The sequence below is a fragment of the Macrobrachium nipponense genome, chromosome 1, assembly GCF_015104395.2.
Source record: "Macrobrachium nipponense isolate FS-2020 chromosome 1, ASM1510439v2, whole genome shotgun sequence".
Lineage (NCBI taxonomy): Eukaryota > Metazoa > Arthropoda > Malacostraca > Decapoda > Palaemonidae > Macrobrachium > Macrobrachium nipponense.
Genome location: NC_087200.1, coordinates 16,837,005 through 16,853,821, shown reverse-complemented (window position 1 = coordinate 16,853,821; position 16,817 = coordinate 16,837,005). Strand labels below are relative to the sequence as shown.

At 40.8% G+C, this 16,817-nt stretch overlaps 3 protein-coding genes across 3 annotated transcripts; 2 read left to right on the top strand and 1 right to left on the bottom strand.

Moving 5' to 3' along the window:
• The first annotated feature begins 7,535 nt into the window (after nt 1-7,535).
• On the top strand, nt 7,536-9,744 carry LOC135218696 (uncharacterized). The gene is made up of 3 exons (XM_064255145.1): nt 7,536-7,637; nt 8,232-8,709; nt 8,816-9,744. Exons 1-3 carry the CDS (start codon nt 7,536-7,538, stop codon nt 9,742-9,744), a joined length of 1,509 nt encoding a protein of 502 aa, XP_064111215.1.
• A 10-nt stretch (nt 9,745-9,754) lies between these two features.
• On the top strand, nt 9,755-10,954 carry LOC135218695 (putative proline-rich protein 21). The gene is made up of 2 exons (XM_064255144.1): nt 9,755-9,931; nt 10,436-10,954. The coding sequence occupies exons 1-2, from the start codon at nt 9,755-9,757 to the stop codon at nt 10,952-10,954; spliced, it is 696 nt and encodes a 231-aa protein (XP_064111214.1).
• A 2,372-nt stretch (nt 10,955-13,326) lies between these two features.
• On the bottom strand, nt 13,327-16,433 carry LOC135220096 (trichohyalin-like). Its single transcript, XM_064257411.1, has one exon. It carries the CDS (start codon nt 16,221-16,223, stop codon nt 13,458-13,460), a length of 2,766 nt encoding a protein of 921 aa, XP_064113481.1. The 5' UTR covers nt 16,224-16,433; the 3' UTR covers nt 13,327-13,457.
• Between the last annotated feature and the right edge of the window lie 384 nt (nt 16,434-16,817).

The window sequence follows — 16,817 nt, the reverse complement described above, 5'->3', positions numbered from 1 at the left end:
TCTCTCTCCTTCTTTCCTTTCGAAGATAATGAGATAATGGGTTTCAAGGGTAAGTCAGGGTTAAGAATAAAAGATGAATTGAACCTAATATAGAATTTAGACCAAAGCCAAGCACTGGGACCTTATGAGGTCATTCAGCGCTGAAAGGGAAACCGACAGTAAAAGGTTTGAAAGGTGTAATAGGAGGAAAACATCAAAGCAGTTGCACTATGAAGTAACTGTTAGGAGAGGGTGGAAAGAAAGATGGAAGAAAGAGACTATGAAAGGCGGTACAGTAAAAGGAACGAAAGGCGTTGCAGCTTGGGGACGAATGCACGCTACAAAGAACCTTAAGTAATGCCTACAGTGCACCGAATGAGGTGCACTGACGACACTATCCCCTACGGAGTCAATAACTTAATAACTGCAGAGTAAATATGAATTTAAATTTTTATAGGTATTTTTGTATTTATCGAAAGAATACTAATTTTCTGGTGCTACAAGTCGAGACTTTATAGAAAAAAAGCTACTTTATTAAACAGAGAACATCTGATGGTGTTTATGTAATAAATGTCATCTGAGAAATAATATTTATCAGATGACTTTTATTACATAAACACCATCAGATGTTCTCTGTTTTATAAAGTAGCTTTTTTTCTATAAAGTTTCGACTTGTAGCACCAGAAAATTAGTATTCTTTCGATAAATACAAAAAAAAAAATACAAAAATACCCCATAAAAATTTAAATTCATATTTATTCTGCAGTTATCAAGTTTTTGACTCCGTAGGGGATAGTGCCGTCAGTGCATCTCATTCGGTGCACTGTAGGCATTACTTAAGGTTCTTTGTAGCGTGCATTCGTCCTAAGCTGCGCCTTTCGTTCCTTTTACTGTACCGCCTTTCATAGTCTCTTTCTTCCATCTTACTTTCCACCCTCTCCTAACAGTTACTTCATAGTGCAACTGCTTTGATGTTTATATACATATATATAATATATATATGTATATATATATACATATATAATATATATGTATATATATACTATATATTATATAAAACCGTACTTTATGGTTTTGGAATTACTCCCTGACGTAAAATATACTCATGTGATATAACATCCTGAACGCGTGTAAGGAAACAGTTCTGATGAAATGCTATATTTTTTTTCATGTAATTCTATTTGCTGTTCATTTCCTTATTTTTACGGCAATGACTATTCCATAGTGATCAGTTCCACCAATGTCCTGAGAAGAATCTCCTGTATCCTGGAAATTACAGTTTCACGTCACGATTTTACGATCCATTCTGTGATTATGCCACAGGGTTACTTGTGCAAATGCAGTCAGAGCGTACAGACACTATAATTGCGCATCTACAGAATATTTCCAGTTCCAAAAATCGTCCATTTCCCAGGCGGCCCGTAGCATCCACTTCCTCCTTGGCATCATCCAATAAAAGAAGTGAACACGGAGTGGCACTCAGCCCTGGGAAAACGACCTCCATTACTATTTTGAGGTTGATTTTACGTGACGCTGCTTCTCAGGGAGGAAGGTTTTGTGCCAGAACTTACGTTAACGATTCTCTTGTTGATACTAAAAGGAGTTTGGTTAAAGATTCTCTTGTTGGTACTAAAAGGAGTTTAGTTAACGATTCTCTTGTTGATACTGAAAGGAGTTTGGTTAACGATTCTCTTGTTGATTGTAAAAGGAGCTTAGTTAAAGATTCTCTTGTTGATACTAAAAGGAGATTATTTACAGAATCTCTTGTTGATACTAAAAGGGGTTTGGTTTAAAGATTCTCTTGTTGACACTAAAAGGAGTTACCTTAATGTTGATACTAAAAGGAGTTTTGTTACAGATTCTCTTGTAGATGCTAAAGGAGTTAAGTTAATGTTAAGACTGATAGGAGTTTGGTTAATGTTTCTCTAGCTGAAACTAAAAGGAGTTTAATCAAAGATTCTCTTGTAGATACTAAAAGCAGTTTAGTTAAAGTCTCTCTTGTAGACAGTAAAAGGATTTTGGTTAAAGACTCTCTTGTAGATACTACAGGGAGTTTAGTTATGTTGATACTAAAAGGAGCTTCGTTAAAGATACTAAAAGGAGTTTAGTTAAAGATTCTCTTGCTGATACTAAAACAGTTTAATTAAAGATTCTCTTGTTAATACTAAAAGAAGTTAAATCAAAGATTCTCTTGCAGATACTAAAAGTAGTTGAGTTAATGTTGATACTAAAAGGAGTCTGGTTAAAGATCCTCTTGTTGATAATAAAAATATTTTACATAACGATTCCTTAGTTGATAGTTAAACACGGTTTAGGGGAAATCTTAGACTGCTGGATGCGAGAAATTGATTTTATCAATAGAATAAATCATCTTGACTTTATTGCTACTCAACGTTTTCAGTCTCATCCATCTTCTCGATCTGTCTTTCTCGGAATCCACGAGGGAATAAATACACTATTTATCGACAGGGAGGTAAGGCCAGCTAAGAGACATTATGGGACTATCCCTTTTGAAAGAATGATCTCATTTCATATTGAATGAGGTCAAGACCGCGTTCTTACTGTCCGAAATATATATATATATATATATTATATATATATATATATATATATATATATCTAGCGTCTTCCATACTTTTGTCCAGTACATATATACATATATATATATATATATATATATATATATATATATATATATATATATATATATATATATATATATATTATATATATATATATATATATATATATATAGATAGATAGATAGATAGATATGATAGATATATATATCAACGATTCTTTGTTGATATATATACATATATATATATATATATATATATATATATATATATATATATATATATATATATATATATATATATATGTCAACAATAGTATCGTTAACTTACCTTCCTTCTATCAACGTGTATATATATATATGTATATATATATATATATATATATATATATATATATATATATATATATATATATAAATATATATATAGATATGTGTGTGTGTGTGTGTGTGTGACGTAACATACAATTTTTTTCCTGTTTGCATCATTGATAGCGCACAGGCACAACATTTATGCTCACATAATCAAAAGACGTGACCCCACTGAAAACTAAAGAACGAAAAGGAAAGCCTTCAGTCTAGTGAAATGGTAGTGAAATGTTACTCATAAATAAGTACGTATCATCAGATTTACCTAACAATATCAGAACCAAAGTAAGATGACGTCACGGCCTTCCGTCATACGACTCGTCACCTCATCTTCTGATGACTTGCTTTGAGGTAATACAGATATCAGTCAATTCCAGGAACGAAAAAGAGAGTCTGCTACGAATGTGAATAGTGTACTACGAATCCGGAAAGGTTCGAAGTACTGCTCATGAGATTCCTGTATAGCATACGAAGCGGATATATTGAGTCATTTTCATGCATGAGGGATTCCTTTCTGATCAAGTAATTGAAAGGATGAATGTAGCATTGATTACAGTCCCGTGTTTTTTTATTGGATCCACAAATATGAAAGGCACTGGCTTACTGTTGGGATATTTGCAAAGAAGAATTATTTGTCCAGAATTTATATGAATTAAAGAGGATATACTACATACAACGGAAAAATAATACTACAATAAAATAAAATAAAATATTTCCAAATTTATTCCGTCCTTCTTTTCTGCTTTATGCAAATCATTAGAAGCAGATGTCAGTCACCCACCGGTTTATCCCAAATGGAAAAAACTCCCCTGCCATGTTTTTCCTCAACATCTCGTTTTTCCTGAGCTGCTTCAAATCCCTGCTTTCATATATTCGAACTTTGTTTTATCCATTTTATCCACAGCGCGATGCTGTTTCAGAAGATTGAGCCGCACATTACAAAAACAAAACAACGTTGGAATCCTTGTCATGAATGGAAGTTGATCAAACACAATCAATAGTATTTATTTCATCACGGGACATTGGATCTGTTATTCAATTAAGCGCGGAACAAAAAAAAAAAAAAAAAGTTTCATTTTTTGTGTTTGTGTGACTGTATAACATTTCCCAAACAGAGTTTTCGATATACGCTGCGGTGAAACAGCGTTATTGTAGATCTGATGGGAAAACTATAAACAGTAATGACTTGCTTAATTAATATCGAAAACTGGGAATAAAAGAATTAAACTCATACGCATAAAAACAGAGAGAGCTAACTGAAATATATTAGGCATGATCAAAATAGGGATATATAATGCAGCATGAAAGCATATAGTACTGGTATTCTTCTTAGGCACGAAGATATGGTAATTCAGTTGTATTCCACATAGAAAAATGAAATTGGTTTATCTCAGAAAATGCCAAACAGCTTCGTCCTCCAATGGACCTCTTCTTGGAGCGTGTGTGTCCTTAATAAACGCTCCAAGAAGAGGTCCATTGGAGAACGAATCTGTTGGGCATTTTCTGAGATAAACCAATTTCATTTTCCTGTGTGGAATACAACTGAATGAAAGCGTATATACGGAAGCATCTGCGGTCTATAGATTTATAATAAAAATCACACAACAAATACTATTTAGTTAGTAAAGTTATACAGCATCTTGGTCAAAGCTTTGGAGAGAGAGAGAGAGAGAAGAGAGAGAGAGAGAGAGAGAGAGAGAATCTCGTTTCAACCTTACCTCGATACATTTTTAAAAGCAATTTTTCGTAATTAACCAAACCACCAACGCCTTAACCACACAACACAGTACAAGATGTTCAAGTCAGGATGTTCTTATGTTCTTTGAGATCAACCAATAAATAATACTTCACATTCTTCCTTCGCGTTTCATTATATTTCAATTATTACTGAAACGGAAGGGAAAGAGAACTATGTGTAGAATTATGGAAGTCAGACACACATAAATAGTTAAAAGAACAAAATGCGGACTACGTTACTATAATGCCTACGTATCTGAAAGTCACTTTCACTCTCTCTCTCTCTCTCTCTCTCTCTCTCTCTCTCTCTCTCTCCTCTCTCTCTCTATATCTCTTCTCTCTCTCTCTCTCCTCTCTCTCTGTATGTATGTATATACACACATACACACACACACACACACACACATATATATATATATATATATATATATATATATATATATATATATATATATATGATATATATATATATGTATTATATATTATATATATACGTATATATGTGTGTAGTATATATGGTCACAAGTAAAACGTGAATTTGTAAATAAGATCTTAGTGTTGTTAGGTCACCAATAAAAACTTAAAACATTGTTAAAGGAAAAAGAATATTTAATTATGAAACTATGTATTGCATGTGCTTCGTTGCCGTGCAAGACCTTATTATTAATTCTGCTGGGTCATCAACTTATAATTTGTCAAAGTGGCTTCTCAGTGAACTGTTAACTCTTCTTGAAAAATTTCAGGGTTTTCAGTATAAAAAAATAATGTGGACTTTGTAAACCGTTTCAAAAGCTGTAGCATCAATTACGAATTTAAAATGATTAGCTTTGTTTGCTGTAATTTGCTTTTTCACCAAAGTTCCAGTTGACGACCTGGCGACATTTTTAGCCGATGAGTTGGATAACTATGAACTTTCTCTGCCAACCGAGACCATTTTAGAGTTATAAAACTTTTTTTTATTATGGAATGTAAATTTACTTTCAATAGCAACTTCTATGAGCAGAAGATTGGTATGGCGATGGGGAACCCTTGTCGTTGCAGCTTTTAAGCAACATTTACATGACGTTTTTTGAAAAGAAACTTTTGTCGTATATTTTACCGGCGAATGTTCTTTGGTTTAGGTATGTTGATGACATATCTTGTGTATGGCCGTTGTGTGAGGATGTGAACCGATTTTTAATTAGATTAAATGCGCTACTTTCCTCTATATAATCCACACTTGAGGAAGAAAAAGATTCAATTTTAATTTTTAGATGTAAATGTGCATAGACAGGGTAACAGATTTAAATTTTCAGTTTTTAGGAAACCTACAAATGTATGTTCTTACATTCACTTTTACTCCAATCACCACTGTTTTTAAGAGCAATAAGAATTTGTCCTGACTTATAAAAAGATTTAAATTTCAATAAGATTTTGTCCTGACTTATAAAAAGATTATAACAATTTATGATATTGATTTTTATCATATTGTTTTCAAACTGAAGTACCCTACATTTTTAATTTATGTTGATTTAAGAAAGGCTAAGAAAACATTGTATGCAGTTGACCATGTACGTACGTACAAGCTTTTGATCATAGTTATTTGCTTGTTTTACCTTTTGACTACAGGTTTCTGTCTTTGCCAAAAGTGTTTAAAGTTAACAATATTAATGTTGTTTTCAGTAGCACTCAGTCTGTGGGAACAATTTTGATAAAGAACTCTCCCCATTTACAATCAGGTTGCATATACGAAATTCCATTTAGAGATTGTAATAAAAAATATATTGGTCAAAGCGGTAAACTGTCGGCATCAAGATTAAATCAACATAAATATTGCGTACGTGTAGGAAATACATCGAGTGCCCTCTTTCTACATATGAACAATTTTAATCATGTAATTATCTGGAAAAGTTCAAAGAAAATTTTATTTTGTGGAGATGTTATTAAAAGAAACATTATAGAATCTAACATAATAAAACATATAAGTCAAGTAGTGTTTTTAATATTAGCAACGTACAATATAAACTAGATAACTGGCTTACGAACTGTATCGTTGACAACTTCTTAACTATGTAATTGACTGCTTAGTAGTTTCATTTCCGTTTGTAGTATTTGTCCTGCAGGTGTAATTCTAGGTTGTGGACCATTTGCTTCTTGACTAGGCTGTTTGGTTGATCTATATCTTACTGTTTTTCGTTTTTTATGTTTACCTTTGAAATTTCGAAGCTGTTTTTCATTCACATGTATTTGTACCCTGATGAGGTGTATCATATATATATATATATATATATATATATATATATATATATATATATATATATATATATATATATATATATATATATACATGTGTGTGTGTGTGTGTGTGTGTGTGTGTGTGTGTAAATTTGAAAGCAATCGCCTTTGTGGTATTGACCTCATTGATGCATAATTTTTCATATTTATATTTCCTTACCTCTGTTTTCAATAACTCTTCAAAGTTCTGGTTAATAATACATGAAGGCGTCCTCCGCTCTATTTATACCGACAGGATTGGATTAAGGGGTTTACCATTTTTCTTGGTTATAATTTTGGTTTACAATTTACAATGAGGTGGGTTAGTCGTTCATCATAATATTTACATAATATGCGTTTGCTATTACATGGTAAAACTATGTTACAGTGTTGGTCTACATTCTATTTCTACAGCTTATATTCCTAATAAAATTGTTGATATGTTCGCGTTAGGTATTTTGGCGTGGCTCCACTCGGCGTTCTTGACCTTGACCCTGACCTTGGATCCGTCTTCTCGCTCGAACAGACGGTGCAGAACCGTCACCTGTTTCTTTGTGGCTATAAAACTGCTTCTGTTATTGTTATGTCCCGATATGAATTGCATCTGTAGTGTTGGAAGATGGCTCCTGTGTTTCTGTGGGGAAGTAATCTTCGTCAGAGGGTCGTAGATGTCGTGCCAATGTATTTTTCTCTGGAAGGACTGACTGCATTCCTCCTTCGGGTAAGTGAATTAATAAACCAGTGGTAGTCACCTCCTTGCGCTGTTTTTCATTACAGATGATCCAAGTAGATTTCATTTGCAACACTCCCCGTATGCGTATGTCGGTATAGAGGGCTCGTGGCTTGACATTCTTTTGAATAATCTTCTTCATGAGGTTGCTATTGGTGTTATATTCGTTGTTAAAGTTAGTTTAGTAGTACATCTGTTGTCTTGTTTTCTTGTCGCGTTGGTCTGCAGTGTCGTCTTGCTTGTAGTATCGGTTAAAAAAACTTGTCTGATTCTGATCGTATCATGTTTTTAAACCCGGACTGTTTATAGGACACTGGGCATAGTAGATTCACATCAACCTTACACACACAGTTCTCCACCTGGCCTCTACCCTAAACCTTACACCCACAGTCATCCACCTGACCTCTACCCACAGTCTTACACACACAGTTATCCACCTGGCTTCTGCCCACATCTTTACACCCACAGTCATCCACTTGGCCTCTGCCTGCAACCTCACACCCACAATCATCTACTTAGCCTTTACCCACAACCTTACACCTACAGTCATCCACCTGACCTCTACCCTAAATCTTAAACCCACAGTCATCCACTTGCCTCAACCCGCAACCTTACACCCACAGTCATCCACCTGGCTTCTACCCTGAACCTTATATCCACAATCATCCAACTGGCCTCTACCATAAACCTTACACCCTCAATCATCCACTTAGCCTCTACCCACAACCTTACACCCACAGTCATCCACCTGGCCTCTACGCTAAACCTTACACCCACAATCATCCATCTGGCCTCTACCCTAAACCTTACACCCACAGTCATCCACATGGCCTCTACCCTAAACCTTACACCCACAGTCACCCACCTGGCCTCTACACTAAACCTTACACCCACAGCCATCCACCTGGCCTCTACCCTAAACCTTACACCCACAATCATCCACTTAGCCTCTACCCACAACCTTGCACCCATTGTCATCCACCTGGCCTCTACCCTAAACCTTACACCCACAGTCATCCATCTGGCCTCTACCCTAAACCTTACACCCACAGTCATCCACTTGGCCTCTACCCTAAACCTTACACCCACAGTCATCCACCTGGCCTCTACCCTAAACCTTACACCCACAGTCATCCACCTGGCCTCTACCCTAAACCTTACACCCACAGTCATCCACCTGGCCTCTACCCTAAACCTTACACTCACCGTCATCCACATGGCCTCTACCCTAAACCTTACACCCACAATAATCCACCTGGCCTCTACCCTAAACTTTACACTAACAGTCATCCACCTGGTCTCAACCCACAACTTTACACCCACAGTCATCCACATGGCCTCTACCCGCAACCTTGCACCCACAGTCATCCACCTGGACTCTACCCCCAACCTTACACCCACTGTCATCCACTTGGCCTCTACCCGCAATCGTACACCCACAGTCATCCACATGGCACCTACTCTAATCCTTACACTAACAGTCATCCACCTGGTCTCAACCCACAACTTTACACCCACAGTCATCCACATGGCCTCTACCCGCAACCTTGAACCCACAATCATCCACTTGGCCTTTACCCTAAACCTTATGCCCACAGTCATCCACCTGGCACCTACTCTAATCCTTACACCCACAGTCATCCACTTGGCCTCTACCTGCAACCTTACACAAACAGTCATCCACTTGGTCTCTACCCTAAACCTTACACCCAGAGTCATCCACCTGGCCTCTACCCACAACCTTACACCCACAATCATCCACCTGGCCTCTACCCTAAACCTTACACCCACAGTCATCCACTTGGCCTTTACATACAACCTTACACCCACAGTCATGCACCAAGTCCTCTACCCGCAACCTTACTCCCACCGTCATCCACTTGGCCACTACCAACAAACTTACACCCACAGTCATCCACTTAGCCTCTACCCACAACCTTGCACCCACAGTCATCCACCTGGGCTCTACCCTAAACATTACACCCACAGTCATCCACCTGGCCTCTACCCTAAACCTTACACCCACAATCATCCACTTGGCCTCTACCCACAACCTTACACCCTCAATCATCCACTTAGCCTCAACCCACAACCTTGAACCCACAGTCATGCACCAAGTCCTCTACCCGCAACCTTACACTCACAGTCATCCACCTGGCCTTTACCCTAAACCTTACATCCACAGTCATCCTCCTGGCCTCTACTCTAAACCTTACACCCACAGTCATCCACTTGGCCTCTACCTGCAACCTTACACCCACAGTCATGCACCAAGTCCTCTACCTGCAACCTTACACCCACAGTCATCCACTTAGCCTCTATCCACAACCTTGCAGCCACAGTCATCCATCTGGCCTCTACCCGCAATCTTGGTTTCTACCCTAAACCTTACACCCACAGTCATCCACCTGGCCTCTCCCCGCAACCATACACCCACAATCATCCACCTGGCCTCTACACTAAACCGTACACTCACAGTCATCCACCTGGTCTCTACCCACAACTTTACACCCACAGTCATCCACTTGGCCTCTACCTGCAACCTTACACCCGCAGCCATCCACCTGGCCTCTACCCTAAACCTTACATCCACAGTCATCCACCTGGCCTCTACCCTTAACCTTAAACCCACAGTCATCCACTTGCCTCAACCCGCAACCTTACACCCACAGTCATCCACTTGGTCTCTACCCACAACTTTACACCCACAATCAACCACATGGCCTCTACCCTAAACCTTACATCCACAATCATCCACCTGGCCTCTACCCGACACCTTACACCCACAGTCATCCACTTGGCCTTTACCTGCAACCTTACACCCACAGTCATGCACCAAGTCCTCTTCCCGCAACAATACTCCCACCGTCATCCCCTTAGCCTCTATCCACAACCTTGCACCCACAGTCCCTACTCTAAACTTTACACCCACAATCATCAACCTGGCCTCTACCCACAACCTTACACCCACAGTCATCCATCTGGCCACTACCCACAAACTTACACCCACAGTCATCCATCTGGCCTCTACCTTAAAACTTACACTCACAATCATCCACCTGGCCTCTACCCTAAACCTTACACCCACATTTATCCACTTGGCCTCTGCCTGCAACCTTACTCCCACAGTCATCCACTTAGCCTCTATCCGCAACCTTACACACACAGTCATCCAACTGGCCTCTACCCAAAACCTTACACCCAGTCATCCACCTGGACTCTCCCCACAACCTTGCACCCACAGACATCCACCTGGCCTCTACCTGACACCATACACCCACAATCATCCACCTGGCCTCTACCCTTAACCTTCCACCCACAGTCATCCACCTGGTCTCTACCCACAACCTCACACCCACAGTCATGCACCTGGCCTCTACTCTTAACCTTACACCCAGAGTCATCCACCTGGTCTTTACCCACAACTTTATACCCACAGTAATACACTTGGCCTCTACCTGCAACCTTACACCCACAGTCGTCAACCTCGACTCTACCCTAAACCTTACACCCACAGTCATCCACCTGGACTCTACCCTAAACCTTACACCCACAGTCATCCACCTGACCTCTACCTACTACCACAAGTCACCACCCACAGTCATCCACGTGGACTCTATCCACAACCCTACACCCACAGTCATCCACTTGGCCTCTACCCTAAACCTTACACCCACAGTCATCCACCTGGACTCTACCCTAAACCTTACACCCACAGTCATCCACCTGGACTCTTTCCACAACCCTACACCCACAGTCATCCACTTGGCCTCTACCTTAAACCTTACACCCCACACAGTCATCCACCTTGGCCGGCTCTACCTGGCATCTACCCTAAACCTTACACCCACAGTCATCCACTTGTCCTCTACCCGCAAATTTACACACACAGTCATCCACTTGACCTCTACCCTCAATCTTACACCAACAGTCATCCACCTTGCCTCTACCCTAAACCTTACACCCACAGTCATCCACCTGGCCTCTACCCTAAACTTTACACCCACAGTCATCCACTTGACCTTTACCCGCAACCTTATACCCACAGTCATACTTGGACCTGCCCTTAACCTCTACCCAAACAGTTCAATCCACCTGGCCTCTACCCTAAACGACACACACAGTCATCCACCTGGCTCCTACTACCCTACCTTTCCACCACCCGTATCACTTGGCCTCTACCGCACCTTACCCACATCAGTCATCCACCAGGCCTTACCCTAAACCTTAGACCAACACCGTCATCCCACTTGGTCTTCTACCTCAAACCTTAAACCCAACAAAGTGTCAATACCACCTGGCCTCTTCCCAAACCCTTAAACCTTCCCAATCCCAAAGTCATCCACCTTGGCCTTGTCCTAACCCCGTAAACCTTTACACAACACAGTCATTCCACTTGGCCTTCTACCCTACAAATCCTTACACCCAAACAGCATCCATCCAGGTCAATGGCCTACCCTAAACCCTTAAACCATTAGTCATCCCACTTGGCCTCTTACCCTAAACCTTAAACCCCACATCATCCACCAGCCTCTACCCTTAAAACCTTTACACCCAGCACAGTCATCCACTTGGCCTTTACCCGCAACCTTACACCCACAGTCATCCACCCTGGCCTCTACCCTTAAATCTTTATACACAGGTCATCCCTTGGCCTATCGATCCACTTGGCCTCTCCCCGCAACCATACACCCACAGTCATCCAATTGGCCTCTTCCCTAAACCTTACACCCACAGCCATCCACTTGGCCTCTACCCGCAACCTTACACCCACAGTCCTCTCCCTGCAAAACTAAATCTACAACACTCTAAACACAGCCATCCATCGACAGCCCTAAGCATACAATCTTAAACTCTCGATCCTTGATTCATAACTTACACACCCACAACCCGCACCTTCAACTTTGCACACACAACGTTACTGTCACAACAATGTACTCAGAACTACACAACTCTTCTACAGCCCTCCACCCACAACCACCACTCACAGCTAGTTTGAGATGTCTCTTATACAAACTTGGTTAAATGCTACAGTTAGAATTTCTTGTAGTAGTAGGCCTAGAGTGTACAGAGCCATGCACGTAGCATTTACCTTTTATTCGTTAGAATATATATTTAGAATATAAAATAAATATCAAAGAATAGAAATTGAATGCTAGGTGCATAGCACTATAGACTTTAGGCCAAATCGTACATTAACTCGTAAGTGTAGCATTTAACAAAGTTTTTATAAAATGTATCTCATGGTTTTAAAGGGGGATTTTTCTGCTTTTACTTTACATATCTCTCTCTCTCTGTCTCTGTCTCTGTCTCTCTCTCTCTCGTGTTGTTTTTGGCAGATATTTTATGGACGATGCCAACCCTCCCTATTTTTCCGGGCTTGGGACCGGCACTAAATTGAGCTGGCTTGCAAGCCAGTCCAATTCAGTGGCTAGGTTAAAATGTTGTTTCCCACAGCAGGAAACTGAATAGAATAAAGTCATCCAGTCAGACTCAGTTGCTGAGCTCATCCTGACTGGGACCAAAGGGCAAACATGAATGGGTTACAGAAAGACCCGATGACTGTGGGATTGAACGCACACCCAAAGCAACATAAGAGCAACCACCATGAACACCTTTGGGGGGGGAAGCCGTGGGGGGACGGCTTTCAAAGGTGGGGGGAATCATGGGGTCCCTCCGACGCTGCTGAAGATGTGCGCTCAGTCCCATGGTCGTCGAGTCAGTCCGTGACTCACTCATGCTGTCCTTTTAGGTGGGTCTTCCAGCTGGCTTAGTCCTCCTTTTCCTCGGGAGTCTCGGCTCTGAGGGGCCTCAATCTTCACTGCTTTGATGACAAGTTTTGTCATCTGGTTTTCTGCTGGAAATTTCACAGTTCTTGTCAGAATCTCCACGGGTGAGTTCCGTCAACGTCTGAGTTAGGACGTCCCACTGTTTCGGGTAGTTTGTCCTCTCCTGCTGGGCATCGCAATATTTCCTGTGTTGTTTCTCCTTCCTCAACCACAGGTCCTCATCTTGCTTCTCCTTTTCATTGATGCTGTCCAGAGTTTCAGTTCCATGCTGCAGTGCAATGTGCTGCAGATGGAAGTTCCTCTGAGCTGTCCCATGGAGAAGAGTCATTAGCATGTATTTGTCCTGTTCCCTCAGAGCCTCTTCCTGTCTCCTATGGCGCTCCATGAGACGCTGTTGTTCCCTGATCATATTTTCCTCTTGTATCCTCCAATTTTCTTTCAGATTTTCACATTCCGTTCTAAGTTGCTGCAGCTTTTTTTCACCTTCCTGCAGTTTGTTCTCCATCTTCTTCCTCTGTTCTTGATGGTCTTTTTCATCTATCCTCAGCGTCTGTACTTCTTTTTCCTTTTCCTGTAACATTTGCTGCCAATGTACATTTTCCCTCTCTTCTTTAATCAGAAGATTGACAGCATTTTCTAATCTGTCTACCAACTCTAGCTTTTCAACTCTGAGTTGTTCCTCCTTGCCTAAGAAATCTTTCATTTGGTCCTCCCTTTTCTGGACCTCTTCCTCGAAATCGTTTGTGAGTTTTATCGCCTGCTTGCCTGCCTCCTCCAGCAAGCTGTCCAGTTCCTTGCTGTGATTGAGAGCAACGCCTAGTTCCTCCAAAAGTTCTTCTTTTTCACATATCAATTTCCTTTTCATGTTTAGGAGGTTTTCAATTTGGAGGTCCCTGTTATTGAGCTCTACTTTGAAGGTTCTCAGGGAAGCCGCCATCTCATTTCCTCTCTTCTTTTCTTCTCTCAACAAGTTTTCCATCTCCTTCCCATGTTGGAGAGCATCCTGGAGATTTCTGCTCCTCTGTTTCTCCTTCCTTAAAGATTTCAAAAGTGAATTTATTTTCGAGTGGTTTCTGTTTACCTCATCCTGAAGCATGGCGTTCTCTCCTCCTAGTTCTGCGACCCAGTTCTTCATAACTTGGGCTTCTGCAGCCAGAACTTGTGTCAACTTCTTCTCATTGTCTAACTCTTTCTGCAGTGAAGTCACTTCTGATTCTTTTGTTGCTAACTCTTCTTTACACTTTTCCTTCTCTCCTCCTAGTTCTGCAACCCAGTTCTTCATAACCTGAGCTTCTGCAGCCAGAACTTGGGTCAACTTCTTCTCATTGTCTAACTCTTTCTGCAGTGAAGTCACTTCTTCTGCTTTTGTTGCTAACTCTTCTTTACACTTTTCCTTCTCTCCTCCTAGTTCTGTGACCCAGTTCCTCATCACTTCTAGCTCTTCGGCCATAATCTCAGTTTTTGCTTTTTCTGCACTTAGAATTTCTGATGTAGAGACCAACTGAGATTCTTTTTGACGCAAAGCTGATTCTAGCAACTGAACTTGATCTTCTAGTACCAAGTTCTTCTGGGTCTCGTCTGTTAGGTTTTTCTCAAGCTCACAATTTCTATCTTTTACGTCAGCTGCTACCTCCCTAAGTCTAGAGTTTTCCGATTCAGTGAGCTTGAGTTTTCCTCGGAGAGCTTCCTGGTTGTCTTTAACGTCCATCAGTTGGTTTTCCATTTCTTGTACAGTGCCTTCAATGGCCGTCATTTGCATTTCCAGAGTCCTCAGTTTCTGTTGGTCGTTCTCAGACTCTGTTGCTTGACGTGCCAGTAATTCTTGCAGATGGTCGACTTCCCTCTCCTTCTGTTCTAAGGCCTCCCTGTAGTCTACTACGAGCCTCATCAGATCTTCATTCTCTGCGTCGAGAATTTGATTGAAAGTTTCTATCTTTTCAAGTCTGAGGCTCAGTTCAGTTTCTTTCTCTTTGGCTCTCTGCAGTTCTCTTTCTTTGTCGACCATCTCCTTCTGAAAGAGCCTTTCCATTTCCCTCTCGTCTTCGTCCCTTTTCTTCTTCCCTAGAGACGCTATTTGTTTCTTCAGTTCTTTATTAAAGATGTCTGTCGTCTCTCCTCGGTCTAGAGCCAGCTCCAAGTCGTGAACTTGTTCTTTTTGACGGCAGACACTCATCGCTGCTGTGTCGTCTGCCTTCTTTTCCAGCAAAATATCTTTGCCTTCAAATTCACGTTGAATGCGCTGGATTGTCTTTTCTGCTTCCTGCAAGAACTGTTCCATTCTAGTGTCGTTAATCTGACTCTTTTTCAGGGATTCTTGTAATCTCTGCATTTCTACATCTGGCTGTTCTTGATGTAGTCTGGTCAGGTCTCCTTCCTCCAAAGTGCTTTCCAGTTGTTCAGTTTCGGGGGTCTCATCCAGTTCCTCCTTGCCGCCTTCCAGATCTTCCAGTTCTAGACTGTCTTCAAGTCTAGACACTCTGCTCACATCAGTTTCCAGTTGTTCATTCTCACTCTCGCTTATATCAGTTTCAAGGTGTTCTTCACTCTCATTCATACCAGTTTGATCATCATCTTCACTTTCGCTGATATTTATTTCACCATCTTCCTCGCTGTTACATACATCAGTTTCATCATCATCATCTTCCTCGCTGTCACATACATCAGTTTCATCATCATCATCATCCTCAATGTCGCTCATATTCATTTTATCGTCATCCTCACTATCATACTCATCCATTCGTTCGCTTTCCATGCATTCTTCCAGTTCATCAGATATTCGTCCAGACATTCCATACTTCCAGCACACAGCAAGCACCAAGACTGCCAACAAGGCCAAACCTGCAAGAGGTTTGGCGAAGGCAAAAGATGGCGCAGTCAAGCTGCTGTTAGATTGATCGACAATAATTTCTGGTTCGAGGTAATCGACAGCGGCATCAACAAGAGCACTAGGTACTCGGAAACACTGTCAACTCCTCGACAACAACAGAAATCAAGCAAGTCGTCCATGATTGTAGCGTACAAGTCGCCGAATATGAATGCCAGTATCACAAGTAATATGCAATATAGCTCAAACATGATGAAATGTCAACCTTCTACGTTTGCTTTCTCTATGTCTAGATTTTAAAACTTCCACGAAAAAGGACTCCGGTTTCGGAGCCGCTTCTTGAAGATCCGAAGAACGCCTTCGATTGCTGGTTCGGCTCCGATGGATTCTTCTTCTTCGCTGCTGTTGTGGTGAGAGAGTCTCCGGCTTCTCCTGAAGCCGGAGCTGCGGCTGCATTTGTCCTTCTGGAGGAGGAAGGATCGACGATGCCTCTCGACCTCAGAGGAATGCTCGGAACGGAAAAGTTTTTCTGTAATTTTCACCTCCTACGAATTTCTT

Bases quoted from the DNA above. Each gene is read 5' to 3' on its own strand.
- LOC135218696 (XM_064255145.1), top strand. From the start codon at position 7,536: ATGGCTCCTGTGTTTCTGTGGGGAAGTAATCTTCGTCAGAGGGTCGTA. The intron at 7,638-8,231 runs GTAAGTGAATTA...TTAAACCCACAG, and splicing joins TGACTGCATTCCTCCTTCGG to TCATCCACTTGCCTCAACCC. The intron at 8,710-8,815 runs GCCTCTACCCTA...TTACACCCACAG, and splicing joins CACCCACAGTCATCCACTTG to TCATCCACCTGGCCTCTACC.
- LOC135220096 (XM_064257411.1), bottom strand. From the start codon at position 16,223: ATGTCTGGACGAATATCTGATGAACTGGAAGAATGCATGGAAAGCGAA.
- LOC135218695 (XM_064255144.1), top strand. From the start codon at position 9,755: ATGCACCAAGTCCTCTACCCGCAACCTTACACTCACAGTCATCCACCT. The intron at 9,932-10,435 runs GCAACCTTACAC...TTACACCCACAG, and splicing joins ATGCACCAAGTCCTCTACCT to TCATCCACTTGGCCTTTACC.